Below are 15,965 nucleotides of genomic sequence, written 5' to 3'. Positions count from 1 at the left end.
TCGGGCTGGTGGTTGGGGGAGTAGCCAATCTGCTTTCATTTCCATTTGGGATTCAGTGAAACATTGACTAGTGAGACTCGCTACTGAAGTAATGTCACCTATTTATATGGGTCCCACTATGATGTATGTTTTGTATCCACACCGTCCATCCATTTGGAGATATCATTTTAGGGCATGAGCCAAAGAATGAATCAGATCCAAAACTCGAGTGGACCCCACCATAGAAAATAGTAGAGAGAGTCACGCCCACCATTTATTATGACTGAATCCAATCCAAACCTCGTCACTTTGTCTATTGAACCCCGTCACTTTGTACTGCAACCCCATCACTTTATCTACTGAACCCTGTCACTTAGTGTTGCAACCTCGTCACTTTGTTTAGTGAACCCCGTCACTTTGTACTGCAACCCCGTTACTTTGTCTATTGAACTCCGTCACTTTGTACTGCAACATCGTCACTTTGTCTATTGAACTCCGTCACTTTGTACTGCAACATCGTCACTTTGTCTACTGTACCCCCATCACTTTGTGCTACAACCTCGTCACTTTGTCTACTATACCCTATCACTTTATGTTGCAACCTCGTCACTTTGTCTAGTGAACCCCGTCACTTTATACTGCAACCCCGTCACTTTGTCTACTGAACCCCGTCACTTTGTACTGTAACTCCGTCACTTTGTTTATTGTACCCCGTCACTTTGTACTACAACCTTATCACTTTGTCTATTAAACCTCATCACTTTGTACTACAACCTCGTCACTTTGTCTAGTGAACCCCGTCACTTTGTACTGCAACCCCGTCACTTTGTCTACTGAACTCCGTCACTTTGTACTGCAGTAGACAAAGTGACGGTGTTGTAGTACAAAGTGACTTGTCGAGACAAAGTGATAGTTACAATACAAAGTGACGTGTCATGAGACAAAGTGATGATGTCTGACAAAGTGAAGGGATACAAGCAAAGTGACGGGTTACAGTACAAAGTGACAGTGGTTCTGTAGACAAAGTGACGGGGTTGCAATACAAAGTGACAGGGTTCACTAGACAAATGACGAGGTAGTATACAAAGTGACGGGGTTGCAGTACAAAGTGACGGGGTACAGTTGAGGGTGTACACGAACCGAGTTAGCCCGGTTAACTCACTCGACTCGGCCCGAGCCGGAACTGAGTTCGGGTCGGGACGAGCCATTTTCTTCGGCCTGAAACTGAGTTCGGGTCGAGCTTAGATAGGTCCCAGTTCGGCCCGACTCAGCCCGAAACCCGACTCGACTCGTCCCAACTCGCCCTTTGGGGTATATATACCTTGTTTTAAGGAAAAAGAAAAAGAAAAAGCTTCTGAAACCCTTCTCTCTCAAGGTATGTCCGTTTTCTTTCTTTCCTTTCTGTAATTTTAGATTCGGAAATTTTATTTTTCTTCATTTTCTTTTCATGGCCTAGATCTAGATAAATGTTGTTACATCAATAGATCTGCTATTTTAAGGGGATTTTAGGTATTTTTATCTTTTATTTACGGTGTAGATCTTACTGTGGATGATATTTCCGTTATCTGTTTCTGATTTTCATGTTATGTGGTGGTGTTATTGAATATGATCTTGAACCTACGATCGGGATTTCAGCTGTTATATGTAGTCTTTTGAGTTGTTTATTTATTTATTGTGAATTTTGTTGTTTTTCTTATGTTATTGTTGTGGATCTTTTAATCTACAACAAGGTTTTATTTTATTGTACTGATCTTGAATCTATGATCGGACTTACAGCGAAGTTTGTAGTTTTTTTCATGTTATTGTATTGAATCTTGTATCTAGGATCGGATTTCGAGCAGTTTTTGTTGAGGTTAGATCTGCGTAGAGATATGTGATTTGCTTATCCTAACTTTACGATCTGATTTTCAGTTATTTTTGTGGTTCGAGCGGATGAGCGGACCTACTATTTTAAGGGGTTTTGGCTATTTCTTTTTGCTACTTCTGAATCAGATCTAGCCATGGATGACATCTCAAGCTATTTTTTCTGATTTTCAAACTGATTGGTGATGGCATTGGATGTAATCTTGGACATACAATCCCATTTTCAGCTTTAAATTGTGGACATTTTAAAGAGGGATTAAAAAAAAAAAAAAAAAAAAAAAAAATCTTACTCTTATGTTATTGTTGTAGGTTTTCAGCTATTTTCGGTTTTGTAGGTTTTCGCAACTCGGCCCGACTCATCCCGAAACTGGCCCGAACTCGAAGGTTCGAAACTGGCCTAAACTCGCCCGATTGTTGACCGGGCCGGGTTCGTGCTAGACATGTTTGCCCGGTGACTCGGCCGGGCCGGGTTTGGGCTGGGTGTGGCTAGTGACCGGGCTAGGCTGGGTTGAGCCCAGTTCAACTCGGATCGACTCGTGTACACCCCTAGGTACAGTAGATAAAGTGGCGGGGTTGCAGTACAAAGTGACGGGGTTCAGTAGACAAAATGGTGGGGTTGTAGTACAAAGTGATAGGGTTCACTAGACAAAGTGACGAGGTTGCAGCACAAAGTGACGGGAAGCAGTAGACAAAATGATGAGGTTGTAGCACAAAGTAACGGAGTACAGTAGACAAAGTGACGATGTTGCAGTACAAAGTGACGAGGTACAGTAGACAAAGTAATGATGTTACAGTACAAAGTAACGGAGTTCAGTAGTTAAAGTAATGAGGTTGCAGTACAAAGTGACAGGGTTTAGTAGACAAAGCGACGGGGTTACAGTACAAAGTGACGGAGTTCACTAGACAAAGTGACGAGGTTGCAACACTAAGTGACAAGGTTCGGTAGATAAAGTGACGGGATTGCAGTACAAAGTGACGGGGTTCAGTAGACAAAGTGACGAGGTTTGGATTGGATTCAGTCGTAATAAATGGTGGGTGCGACTCTCTCCACTATTTTCTGTGGTGGGGTCCACTCGAGTTTTAGATATGATTCATTCTTTGGCTCATGCCCTAAAATGATCTCTCCAAATGGATGAATGGTCTGAATATAAAACATACATCATAGTGGGACCCATATAAATAGGTGACATCACTTCAGTATCGAGTCTCACTACCCAATGTGGCATTGAATCTCAAATGGAAATGAAAGCGAATTGGCTACTCCCCCCACCACCAGCTCGGTAGTGGTGGTGGTCGGTACTCTGTGGGCCCCACCATGATGTATGTGTTTCATCCATTCCGTTAATCTATTTTTACATATGATTTTAGGGGTTGACCCCAAAAATGAGAGGGATATAAATCTCAGATGGACCACACCACAGGAAAACAATGGTGATTAGATATCCATCATTAAAGTCCTCCTAAGGCCCATTGTATTGTTTATTTGACATCCAATCTGTTGGTTTGGTTATAAAGACCCAGATGAGGGGAAAAACTTGATCCAAAACTTTTATGGCCCCCAAAAAGTTTTTAATGTTCAACGTTCATTCAACACTACTTCATGTAATGTGGTCCAGTTGAGATTGGGTTATACCTCATTTTTGGTCTCAGATCATAAAATGATCTAAAAAAATAAATGGACGGCATGGATGAAACACATACATCATGGTGGGCCCACATAGTACCGAGTGGCAGGGGAGTAGCCAGTCCGTTTCCAATGGAAACCGTGGATGCGGATTCACCGGGGAAAGCCTTTTGCATGAAGTTCCAACACTGGGATGTATGGTGGGGTCCACCATGATGTTTATAAGAATTTTAATCCATTCATCCATTTTTAGAGCTCATTTTAAGACATGTAACCAAAAATTAGAATGATAAAAAACTCAACTAGGTCATACAAGATGAAACAATAGAGAAAGAAATTCCTACAGTTGAAGCCTTTCTAGGCGTCTTGATGTTTATATGCCATCCAGACTGTTTGTAAGGTCATTTTTACTAAGATGAAGTGAAAACACCAAAATATTAGACCGATGCAAAACTTTTATGGCCATATAAATATTTCAATGGTGGACACTAAATCCCCATTGTTTCCTCTCGTGTGGCCCATTTGAGTTTTGTATACATCTTAATTTTGGTATTATGTCCCAAAATGATATCTAAAAATGGATGAACGGGTTGGATTTATCACAAACATGGCAGTGGGCCCATCCAGAATCCTTGCGCAGGATCTTATTGCAAAAGGCTTTGGCTGGAAATCTGCAACTCTAACATGAAATCAGATTGGGTACTCTGTTGGGTCCACTGTGAATGCTTGTGATTTATCCACGCCGTCCATCCATTTTTTCAAATCATTTTAGCGGTTGAGCCCAAAACTGAAGTATATCAAGAGCTCAAGTAGACCATACCAAAGGAAACAGTGGAAGTATTGATTTTCACCATTGACATGTTTCTAAGCCCTCAAAGATATTTATTTTTCATCCAAACTGTTCATAAGATCACAAAGACATGGATGAATGGAAAAAACAAATATCATCTTGATATAAAACTTCTGTGGGCCCCCAACAACTTTTCAACGGTAGAATTCAATTCACACTGTTGCAAGTGCTGTGGTCCACTTGATCTTTGGATATGATTAATTTTTGTTGTAAAACCCTCAAATTAGATGATAAAAGAGATGGATGGAGTTGATACAATGCACGAATGATGACGGTGGGCTCCACAGACTTTACTCAGTACGCTTACCCTGCTGAGTTACTAAGCACGCAAACCGCTTCCGTTTAACGTCCGTTATTCTTCCTATTAAATGTATATTTTTAATATATTTAAAAAATCTGATGACGTGGCACTTATACTGACGGGGACCAATGAAAACGCTGGAGGCAGGGAGTTCCTGCCTCCGGGAGGCAGAGGATCCGCACTCTATTTTTATTTGGCAGTAAACGGGAAGCTAGGTGGGGCCCACTTTCTTGTTTGTGAGAGTTCCACCCGGTCCATCCGTTTTTCCGGATCATGTTAGGCGATGGGGCCAAAAATGAGGCAGATTTCAAAACTCAAGTGGGCTGCACGCTTAGAAAAGGTAACGATTGAATATTCACCGTCGAAACATTCGTGGGTCACAAGAAGTTTTGGATCCGACTAATATTTTTGTGTTTTCATTTCACCTTCATGAGCCGTATATGGATGGCATGTAAACATCACATTGACCCCACAGAGGTTTCAACGGTAGGCATTTCTCACAAACACGAAGTTGGGCCCCACCTAGCTTCCTGTGGCAGAAAGTTCAGTTAAAAGACTTTACTAGGCAATCAGCGTCCGCTTGCGACCAGCTGTCAACTTTCGAAAATTTTAATCTACAGTAGATAAGCCACAATTTCAAAACCAAATGGGTTAAATTTTAACCATTGATTAGTGGATGCTTTTCTGTTGAAACATGACCATTGGATTTGTTTCATTTTAACCGTCCAACAAATGTCCACCATTCCAATATCAGTTAATCTAATAAACTTAATTCTTAGTTCAGGACACATGATTGGGACCGCTGAAATTGATTTGGTTTGATCGAAATTAATGTCCACCCATAACACTCCACTCAGGCAAGCGCTTTCCAGCAAGGCTCGAAAGTGTATACTTGCTTTGCTGAGGATATGACATTTCCACACAAGGGTCTACTCTAGGGTGAGATCCTTTTAGACTGAATAATGGGTTAGATAGGGCACCTAGCAAAATGGATGTGTCACTCTTGACTAGATGGGTCTTTGTTGTCTGGGAAATAAGTCCCCACACATCATGTTTGAGACCACACAACATGCATTCCCAACGCCGAAAGGAGACTCTCTCGTGGCTCTCCACTATAGTAGTAGTTGTACCGAAGCGTGCGTAGTGCTCTAAAAAGAAAACTCCAACATATTCCATTCGGCCAGCCGCACCACTAGTATTTTCTTATGATCACATGCGTCGATTGTACACCGTCTCATCTATTAATGTTTCATCACCTGATTTTGATGGTGTGGTCCACCTTATGAGTGGATCGTTCTGATCTTAGTACTATTTGTTGGGGCCTGCATTTTGGACGGCTCAGATGAACAAAAAATCAGGCATGATTATGGAATTTAGATTAAAAAGAAAATAGACGTCAGTCCATACTCAGCATGTAAAATGGGACGGTTGAGCTGATCGGATCCATGTCATTTTGGGGCCTGGCCTCATTCATGTTACAGCCCATGATTTTGATAGTTTGGATTGCCGTCCACCTGTGTTATTTGTATCGTAGATGAGTTTCTACGTTGAGGCCTGATCCGCTGCAGCCTGGTGCGTGAACCTTAAACTGCAGCACCATGGGTGGGGCCCACAGTTATTTGAAACACATCCATTCCGTCCATCAAATGATTCCCATCAGTTTCTCCTTGGAAACGAAAAATCAAGCCGATCCAACACTCTGGTTGGCCACATCATTTATATTCGTAGCTAAAACTTAAAAATCACATGGGGGTGACTCACCTGAGTTTTGGAATGGCCTCTCATTCATTAGTGACTAAAAACAAGGTGGACTCCACACCCTCTAAATAGTATCCCATCCTAGCCGTTCCCCATGGTGTGGCCCACTTTAATTTTAGACCGACCTGATTTTTAGGCACCCAACAGAACATGAGGAGCCATACATAATGTATGTATTGGATTTCAAGTGCATATCAGGGTGGGCCCCACGAATGAGTACATCATGGAGCTAAACTTAGCGTTCAAGTGATTGAGCGAATTCGTTGGCTTCCTATGGTTGATTAATCGGACTTGTATGATTCTTTACTGGTACCACCCGTATATAAATTAACATTGAGTGCTAATGGTTAATAAGTAATAATATAAGTTAATTACATATTAAAAAATATTCAAAGATTTTTTGAAATCCAAAACAGTGAAAATTCAGGACATTATATGGTATATGTATTGGATTTCGAGTGCATATCAGGGTGGGCCCCACAAATGAATAAATCATGGAGCTAAATTTAGTGTTCAAGTTATCGGGCGGATTCGTTGGCTTCCTACGGTTGATTAATCGGACTTGTGTGGTTATTTACAGGTACCACCCGTGTATAAATTAACATTGAGTGCTAATGGACCATAAGTGATAATATAAGTTAATTACATATGAAAAAATAAAAAATCCAAGGATGTGTCACTCTTGACTAGATGGGTCTTTGGTGTCTGGGAAATAAGTCCCCACAAGGGATGCTCATCCCCGATTACTTTGAAAATCAGCATACGTTACTCACAGGGGTCAGCTTGTAAGACTGATGGTTATACCTATATTTAGGGGCCAGGGTTGAGCTGGGTAGGCTAGGCCAGGCCAGCTTAACAGAGCAGGCCCAAGACTAAAAATTGGTTGGGCTAGGATTTGACCCCGGCTAGGTCTACTATAATGCTTCTGATACATCGTTGATCACATGGGCTACACATGCACAAATGTATAAACATTTTGGAGGAATGATACCAAATGTATACATTCAAGCTGGATACGTTGTCTGACTGAGGATTGGAATGGCTTATTTGTAGGATATAACACATGTAACACTTGTACATATAAACTCCGGTCGGACTGAGATGACTAGAGTCCAAGCCCAGCCTGGAAATTGATTCAGCTAGGCTAGTGGGTCCATGCCTGTACCAATGCCAGGTTGGGCGGGCTACCTGCCCTATTGCCACCCTTACCTATAGCACAAGACTTGCTATTAATTCCTTGGTCTAGTCTTAATTTGGCCTACTGCATTCGTTAACATTGCATTTAATTAAGGTGAGTTGAAGTCCAGAGTCCAGCCCAATCCCTGCACATATTCCCCATTGCCGGGCATTGAGGCAGATGAATGTCTCGGATCTCACCAAATTGGCATGCATGGCAGGGCAGTATCAGAGGCGTTTTGACATGTCAGGAAGGCTAGTGTAGCAATGGGCTGTAGAGCTTTTTATTATTATTATTTTTTCCACAGTTGAATCGAGTTTCTCTTATTCTGGCAGATCCAACACTTGCTTCTGGAAAAGAAAAGAAGGTGGACTGTAGCACCAAGCTCACTGGCACGGTTTAGCTAGCATGATGTTTTTAGGGGGTGAAAAAAAACAAGAACTAGGAATGAACTTCCTAATAACCAAGTACACTTTTTAGAAGATATTTAATCCTCCCTGTGCTAAGTGCCAGGACGACCTTTAATCAGGGCCAATAAAGTTTGTTTTCAAAAGACATCCATTTGTATCTTTAATTATCAGAATGAGTAAGAAGCAATCACATCCGTTCATACGGCACCAACTGATAGCAGAAAAAGGCAAAAAATCTTCAATCTCAGTCCCACTGGATCTTCCTGTGAAAAGCCCACTCAGAAATGTTGATAGTCGTCTTTCCATCTATTGCAATAACATCGTACGGTGAATCCTCTGCAAATTCAGTTGGCATTGACTTCCAGTGCAAAGACGGCTCCCACTCGGCCTCCTTGAGGACCTTGAGTATTTCTTCCACAACTACGTTGCTCCCCTCAGACGAAAAATGAATACCATCTCTGTTACCAGTCACAAACAAAGCACAATCACTGCATGTCTTTGGTTATTATACTACTATCTCAATCAATAATGAAGAAGGGGGGTTCCGGTTCCATGGCTCAGTGGTAAACAAAAAATCGCAGGTACCATTAGAATGCAATGGAAAATATCAATTGAAAATCCATACACCATTTCTGACAAAAAAAAAAAAATTATTTTTATTTTTTAAAAAAAACAACTAGATAACTCAAAGCAATGGAGTCATTTCCAGGTCCATCCACTGATATCCGACAACTGGGGAGTTCTTCCAGCTCAGTAGTCTATGGTAAACCTGGCAATGACTCCATTGCTTTGAAAGACTTGGGATGGATGTCAAAAAACCAGTCTCTATCAAAGTGAAGTTCTTCCACTTCAATAATCAATGGTAAACTTGGAATTGCCAAAGAAAAATGAAAAGAAAGATAACACTTGCAGAGAGAATCTGCACCCATCCATTACAGAACTAGTCAATTTAAACCACAGTTACCAGATTAGCATAGGTACAAAGATGTCAAGTTCTAAAGCAGTTACAAATGCTTGCCTCTGTTTACAGGCTCCAAGTCATTAATGTTCATTTGTGCTTTATACTTTTTTTTTTTCCCAGGTGAACTGAACTCGCATTGGTCCTGTATAGAACAAGACACACAGATACTATCCTCCATCTGCAGAATGCATGATGGTATTGCCTCTCTCACGTTACTGAAGTCCAACAGTTTATGGGATTTTCCACTCATTCTTGCAGCAACAAGCTTTTGCTATCACGTCTATCTGAAAATGAAATTTGGTGAATATAGTCTCCTTGTTACATAAGCTACATGCTGGTGATATGTTCTGCAGATGGCTAGCTGCATGCAGGAAGAGTTGGGATGGTTTAGATGCAGATTCTGAAAAAAAAAAAAAAAAAAAACCCAACCTCCTTCCAGATTGTAACTGGTTTATGGGAATCGACTTTCCATTCAAAAGTCTGGAAAGAAAATGCCCACCTCTGATGATTGCTTCCATAGCAGAAGGCCCTCTCACTCTCTTATATAGGTTATTCTTATTCTTATTCTTATCATATGATTTAAGCAGCAATTTCCAAGCCCCTTGTTCATTTTCCTTCACCTTAAGCTGGACATACATCTTCGTGTTTTTAATCAAGTTTATTTTACCAACCAACAACTATATGACCACCGTTCTTCTCAGATGATCAGCTTGAGCATGGAATAATATGAGGAAAGACTGATTTTGGATGAAAAAAGACGTGATCAGATTCTTATGTGCAGCTGTTAAATCCAGACATCCCTTGGTTGTATCAAGTTCACATTGAAAAGACAACTTAATCTTGACAGTTTCCTAAATAATGTGGCACAGCATTCTATCACAAAGAAGGGAGAATAAAAAAATTGGAAGTCTTTAATTGATTTTTTTTTTTTTTTGTTATTCATAGAAAACAGATGTCTTAACTTAAGATATATATATATATATATATATAAACTTCAAGGATCTAGAGATGCAATCCATGCCAAAAAGAGAGGGAAGAATACTCATACATGGTATCAGACAGGAAAAACTGTACTAAAAACAAATTGTCTGGATCCACTTACTAACTCGCAAATATGCATTAAAAGAAGCTGAGTAGCAAGCTGATGAATAATAAAAATGTGAATGAGTGAAAGAAACCTGCCAGAAATAGCGTAAATAAGAAAGCAAGCTCACATAAAACAAGTCTCTCTCCAGTTCTCTCTCTTTTGGACTGCAGTCCAAAGATCAATGACCTTCAAGTCCATCTCCTTGCACATATCTATACATGCTTCTGAGTATCTTCCACAGGCCTCATTTGTTCGTCCCAGCCTAGTGAATATAGTGCTGATATCATAGCAAAGGCTGAGTCAAAAGTCGAACTCTAAGCAACAAAAATAATAATAAAAGGATAATCATTGTATCACCTAGTTGATTGGCTAATTAATTCCTCATTGACAGGAGGACAGGTGAGAAAAATAATTCGGGTTTTTTCCGAAAGGCTCTGACCATAAAATATTCAATTTGTTAGAATTCATGCACTAAAAACCATATTCTGAGTGACAAGATAATGTCTACATGAAAAAAGATTACCTTGAGATGAATTGCTATCTTTCTCATGTTTTCAATGTATTCTGGAAGTGGTACATGAGGACCTAGGCCAGACGAATGAGATCCCATTGAATCATTACCTCCAAAGTAAACTATCACTAACGAAGGCTGCACGGTTGCATCCTAGAACAAAGAGAAGGATGCAACATGGTCACAAAATTTTAACAAATACAAGATAGCAACTGAATCATGAAACATGAAACTAACATGGCAGAATAAAGGAAACAGGCGAGATGTCCCAAAAAATAAATTACAAGCTAATGGTGAGACTTAAAATATGGAAACTTGATTTGGACTCAATAAAGGCCCAAGTGTCAAATCAAAACTTTTTTATTTTTCTTTCTCTTTCTTTCTCTTTTCTCTTTTTTTTTTTAAAAAGAAAGAGTCGACTCAAAACTTCATGAAGCACCAGATTGAGCTTTTGTTTATTTAAAAGGCTTATGCTATAATCTATAAGTTTGTAGCGTTCGACAAAAAGAAAAGAAAAGAAGTGTTCAAAAAAAAATAGAAGAATAGGAATCTCTCTATCTCCACTTGGAAAATTTTCCTGAGTAATTGAAAAGCTTGCTAAGTTGGCAGGTAATCTCCACGATGAAAATGACTCGCAAATATTACCATTGCATGGGAACTGAAGAGGAGTCCAGGTCAATAGAGGTAACAAGCATTATGATTTTGGAACTTTCAAGTGGTGAAACAGCTTCTTTCAGTTACATTTTACGAAAGGCTGATCAGGTAGCAGAATTTCCAGCCAAAGGAGCAGTTTAGCAGAACCTGACTTTCCAGTGGATATTTCCCACAACAATTAACTCTGCTACTTATCAGGGAAAAAGCTGATTATGAATCATGAACAAAATGTCAATCAACTTGTTCCTACGATGTACATTATCTCAGTGAAGGGAAAGAATGAATTAACATATACCATGTGCCAAACAAGTATGCAGAAGAATTGCCATTGGCATGATAGTGTCAGCATGTTCTGTTCAATAGTGCTTTACTAACAAGGTTTTGCACTTGGATAGATTTCTCCTAGGAAGATATAACCACGCCTCAGGGAAAACTGAATGAAGTCATAAAACAATTATGATAGTCGCAGTGTTCCATTCACATGACCAAATTGTTTCCTTTTTATTTGGGAAACTGGACAGCATCAGCACCAAAGACTTCATCACATCCCCAAGTTAAACAAAATGATAGACAATTCAGCAGTACTGTGGAAGTATGCAAAGGTCAACCAATCAGATAAGCAAGAACATTTAAAAGGCATATCATTGGAGCTAATCAACAATACATGTCGTCAAAATAATAGTTAGGGATCTGAAAGGGTAGTCATATAAATCGATGTATCTATCTAACATTAGCAAACAAACATATACCTTTGGGAAGATTTGATCAAGAACTTGGACCGCACGCCTTGAGTTCCACCCAGAATATCCTCGGAACAAAATGTCTGCCTATACCGAATTAAAGTGAAACATAAGTTGCTCCATCAAAAGATGGTAGTTATATAAAGAAATGGCCAAACAGAAATAGGAGAAGAAAATAGTATAGGAGAAAGTGATGAGACCAAGGTGACTATGTTAGCAGGGTGGAAGGATCCCCAATCGGGAGTTGGAAGTTTAACCTTTGATAGTTCAGCGTTTGAAAATCAGCAATTTACTGAAAAGCAACAAGGGTGCAAATGTGATGTCTTTCTCCTGGCAAGAAAAGGATTAGCAAAGCATGTTGGCTTGCTCATAGCGAAATCTTAAGCCCCTGTTTGTGTTTGGTAAATGCCTAAAAGTTCATCGCAATTTAGTTAACAGTAATTATGTATTAGAGATCTTGATCTCTAATATATATGAGTTCATGTTATAAGTAATGATGTATTAGAGATCCAAATCTCTAATAGATCATTATTGTTAACTAAAATGAGATGAATTCATTTTTAGGCATCTACCAAATAGGCCTAATAATTTTTAGTAATCATTTCTCCAGTCCCTTGATTGTGCCAGGGGATTCTAAAAATGTTATTTCTCAGGTCACTTTGCGTGGGCAAACCCCGAGACTATCTTCCATTTCCAATAAAATCCATGACAACACCTCCAGGATAAACATTTCATTTGTCTGTGTTGGTAGAGAGATAATGACATCACAGATGTTTTAACCAAAGTGGGAGTTTATTGAGTGGCTCTTTGTATCGGGAACCCATTTTCCCTGCAGCATTCTCATTTCTTTGTTGCTAATATTTTGGATAGTCTCTTTAGAGAAATCCTATAATAAAGGTCCTATAGTGGGAAGTGTAAATCAGGATACCTTGAGTCAGTTTGGCTTAGTTTCAGTTGTTTTCAGTGACTTCTGGCTATCGATTTGCTTTGATAAGGTAAAAATCATTAATTGCTACTTATTCTAGGATACCAATGCAGTTGAGGGTTTGTACTTGGTAGAAATTGGCTTTAGTTTGAGATTTGAATAGGAAACAACCTCAAGAATTAGTTGAAGAGAAACTAGACCTTAATCGAGGTCGGCACATAATACATTTTTTATTACTCTCTTAGAAAGAGAGGTGCCTGGATGGAGTCTTTTCTTGAGACGGGTTGAACAAAGGGACTTGTGGTGAAGAAAGAATACTGGATCAGAAGGACTAGGTAGAGTTTCGACTTATGTTAGATAAAAATTCACTTTCAAAGAGTAAAAACAATTATTCTCTTTTCTTCTCATCTTCTTTGACCGTATCCTTCTTGTCTTCTTGTTACATATGTTGTGCAAGCAAGTTCTAGGATTTTCAGAGCCCGGAGCTCAATAATTGGAATCGAAGTGACATAGATTCTATGGGAGAAAATGATCACGAGACTTCTAATATTGCAGACTCATATGATATTTAGTATAATGAAAATGTCACATTTAGAGAAGAAGATATCTCTTGCAGAACTTTCAAACTAAAGAAAAAGAACCTTATCAATGGTACTAACAAGGTTAATAACTAAAATGACAAGTTAAATGAACACTAATTATCAAAAGCATGAAAGATAAAAAAGAAAACTGAAATTATAAGTATTGAGAATTCCAAATGCAGGCTTTTCCACAAGTGAAAGACTTAGTATTATATACTCACTGGGGAGAAATCAACCAAAGAATATAACCCTAAACAAAAACGCAACTCATAAGCAAACATGAACAAGGGAAAACTCTATTCATTGCCCAAGCTTTGCTGACGACTTGGTAAACAGCAAATGCACATATCTAAGGGAGACAGTTTTAGCAATATTTTGCATGAATATTATTCTAGGCTGCAGTTTCTTGAGAACAAGATTGGATTTATCAAGCAGAGGAAATACTAATCTAAAAAATTCCTCGCAAAAGTGGCAATATCTCTAAACTTGTCTAAGAGTTGGACTTGGCCAAATCGAGGCTACAAGGTTTGATTGGGGGATGTCTACAACCGGAATACAGAGGATTCATGGATTCCTTAAGTACCGTGTGAGGTTTGCAACCAGATCCTAGAGAATTATTAGCTTCCTTGAGTTGATAGTCCACATTAATGGGAGCTTTGTAATAGGCAGATCTTCGATAGTGATATTTTGAGGAGTTTCCCCATTGGAAAGTGGTATCTGGTGGATCATAATGAAGAGTTGAGGATGAAAGAGGATGTGAATTGGAGTATCCATGGGTCGGGTAGCTGAAGCTTAACTTTGACAGTTTCTCTTCTAAGGAATTTTCAGGGATGAGAAAAGAATGCTCCTCCATGTGTCCTTCTCTGGACTTGTTGGGCCTAGAGAGGCCAATGTTTCAGAATCTGTGAGTGTTAAGAACCTAACCAATATGCCAAAAGCCCCAAAACTGATGGAACACATCAAGCTAGGCTCTTTAAATCGTTGGGATCGTAACATTCCACCATGCTCAACAGCCCACGTCCGCGGCGGCCCACTCTGTGGCGGCACTCACTCTAGCCTCTTTTCCAGGTAACCCTTTCCAGGGCATGGCGGCTGCACTCCGGTTATCCAGGTAGCCCCTTTCCACTTGGCGGCTGCACTCTGGTTGTGCACGTAGCCCTTTCCACAGGTCGCCCCTTCCATGACTCGAATACAAGACGTGGTGTTGGCTCTAACACCAATTGTTAAGAACCTAACCAATGTGCCAAAAACCTCAGGACAGATGGAACGCATCAAGCTAATCGTTGGGATCGTAACAGAGAGATTCTCCAACCCCTTGATTGGTGAAGGAGAAATCTCCTTAGTGTTTAAAGAAGAAAGGAATTTTTTGGCAGCTCCAAGACAATAACATGTCAGTGTTTCTTCCCCAATTATGTTGGATGGAGCAACCCTTTTGGTTCTCTGTTACGATTCCAACAGTTAAAAGAACATAGGTTGACATGTTCCATCAGTCCTGGGGCTTATGGTGTATTGGTTAGGTTCTTAAACAATTGGTATCAGAGCCAACACCAGGTCATGTGTTTTAGTCACGAAAGGGGAAACCTGTGGAAAGGGGAGACGAGAGTGAAAGCTGCCACGACATAGAAAGGGCTACCTGGACAACCAGACTGCAGCCGTCAAGTGGAAAGGGTTAACTGGATAACCAGAATGAAGCTGCCATGCCCTGGAAAGGGCTACCTGGAAAAGAGGCCAGAATGAGTGCTGCCACAGAGTCGGCTGATGGGGACGTCTGCTGCTAATTGGTTAGGTTCTTAAAACTCTCTGCATGGGAAATCGTTTCCAACTTCTTTAATGATCGTATTTTCCAAACTGTAAGTGAAAATGCTGGAGTGACGTGCATTAATCAGTTTATGACAAAGGAGAAGAGAAGAGAAGAGAAGAGAAGATGGTATGTGGCTCCATACACAACCATCAACTTTTATTTGCCAGTTTGGTAAAAGGGGCATTGGCGAGCATGGTATTTTGATTAAAATACGAGATTGAAGGAGAAGAAAATTGAAGGGAAGGATGGTACCTTTCGGGCATAGAGGTCAGAGAGAATGGATCCCCATCCATCATTACTGTAACTAAACTGGACGATGGAAGAACCGAAGAGAACGAAGAGAGGGCGTTGAGGTCCCACCATCCTCTTCAACTCTCTCTCTCTCTCTCTCTCTCTCTCTCTCGCAAACAAGGAAAAATAAGAGGGATTTTTTCAAGAGAGGTAGAGAAGAGCTGATTTCATCACCCCTCGCTCTGCTCCGCTTACTCGTCCTTCCGCATTCAACTGACATAAATACGGCATGGGACCGCTTGCGTCCGCAGATGTATGCGTGGGAATCGAATCGAACCGAACTCTTGGTTCACGATACACCACCCACGTCGGTACTATGTTGGCGTGGCAAAGTTCTGTGGACCCACCATGATTTATGCGTTATATCCACACTGTTCATCCATTTTTCCAGATCATGTTAGGGAATAAGCCCAAAAATGAGGCAGATCCAACCCTCATTTGGATCACACCAC

The 15,965-nt window shown here is 40.2% G+C and overlaps 1 protein-coding gene across 1 annotated transcript; it reads right to left on the bottom strand.

The window, feature by feature from the left end:
• Positions 1–8,000: 8,000 nt before the first annotated feature.
• On the bottom strand, positions 8,001–15,714 carry LOC131244009 (GDSL esterase/lipase WDL1). The gene is made up of 6 exons (XM_058243678.1): positions 15,475–15,714; positions 11,925–12,002; positions 10,534–10,674; positions 10,368–10,444; positions 10,138–10,287; positions 8,001–8,420 (listed from the first exon to the last, which is right to left on the bottom strand). Exons 1-6 carry the CDS (start codon positions 15,583–15,585, stop codon positions 8,207–8,209), a joined length of 771 nt encoding a protein of 256 aa, XP_058099661.1. The 5' UTR covers positions 15,586–15,714; the 3' UTR covers positions 8,001–8,206.
• Between the last annotated feature and the right edge of the window lie 251 nt (positions 15,715–15,965).

Source organism: Magnolia sinica, chromosome 4 (assembly GCF_029962835.1).
Source record: "Magnolia sinica isolate HGM2019 chromosome 4, MsV1, whole genome shotgun sequence".
Taxonomy (NCBI): domain Eukaryota; kingdom Viridiplantae; phylum Streptophyta; class Magnoliopsida; order Magnoliales; family Magnoliaceae; genus Magnolia; species Magnolia sinica.
The sequence above is the reverse complement of the archived record's forward strand: the minus strand, read 5'-3'. Positions and strand labels throughout refer to the sequence as shown.

Excerpts from the sequence above, each read along its gene's own strand:
- LOC131244009 (XM_058243678.1), bottom strand. The coding sequence starts at position 15,585 with ATGGTGGGACCTCAACGCCCTCTCTTCGTTCTCTTCGGTTCTTCCATC. Across the intron at positions 10,288-10,367 it reads TTAATTAGCCAATCAACTAG|CACTATATTCACTAGGCTGG; the intron begins GTGATACAATGA and ends CTATGATATCAG. Across the intron at positions 8,421-10,137 it reads TGGAGAGAGACTTGTTTTAT|AGATGGTATTCATTTTTCGT; the intron begins GTGAGCTTGCTT and ends GACTGGTAACAG.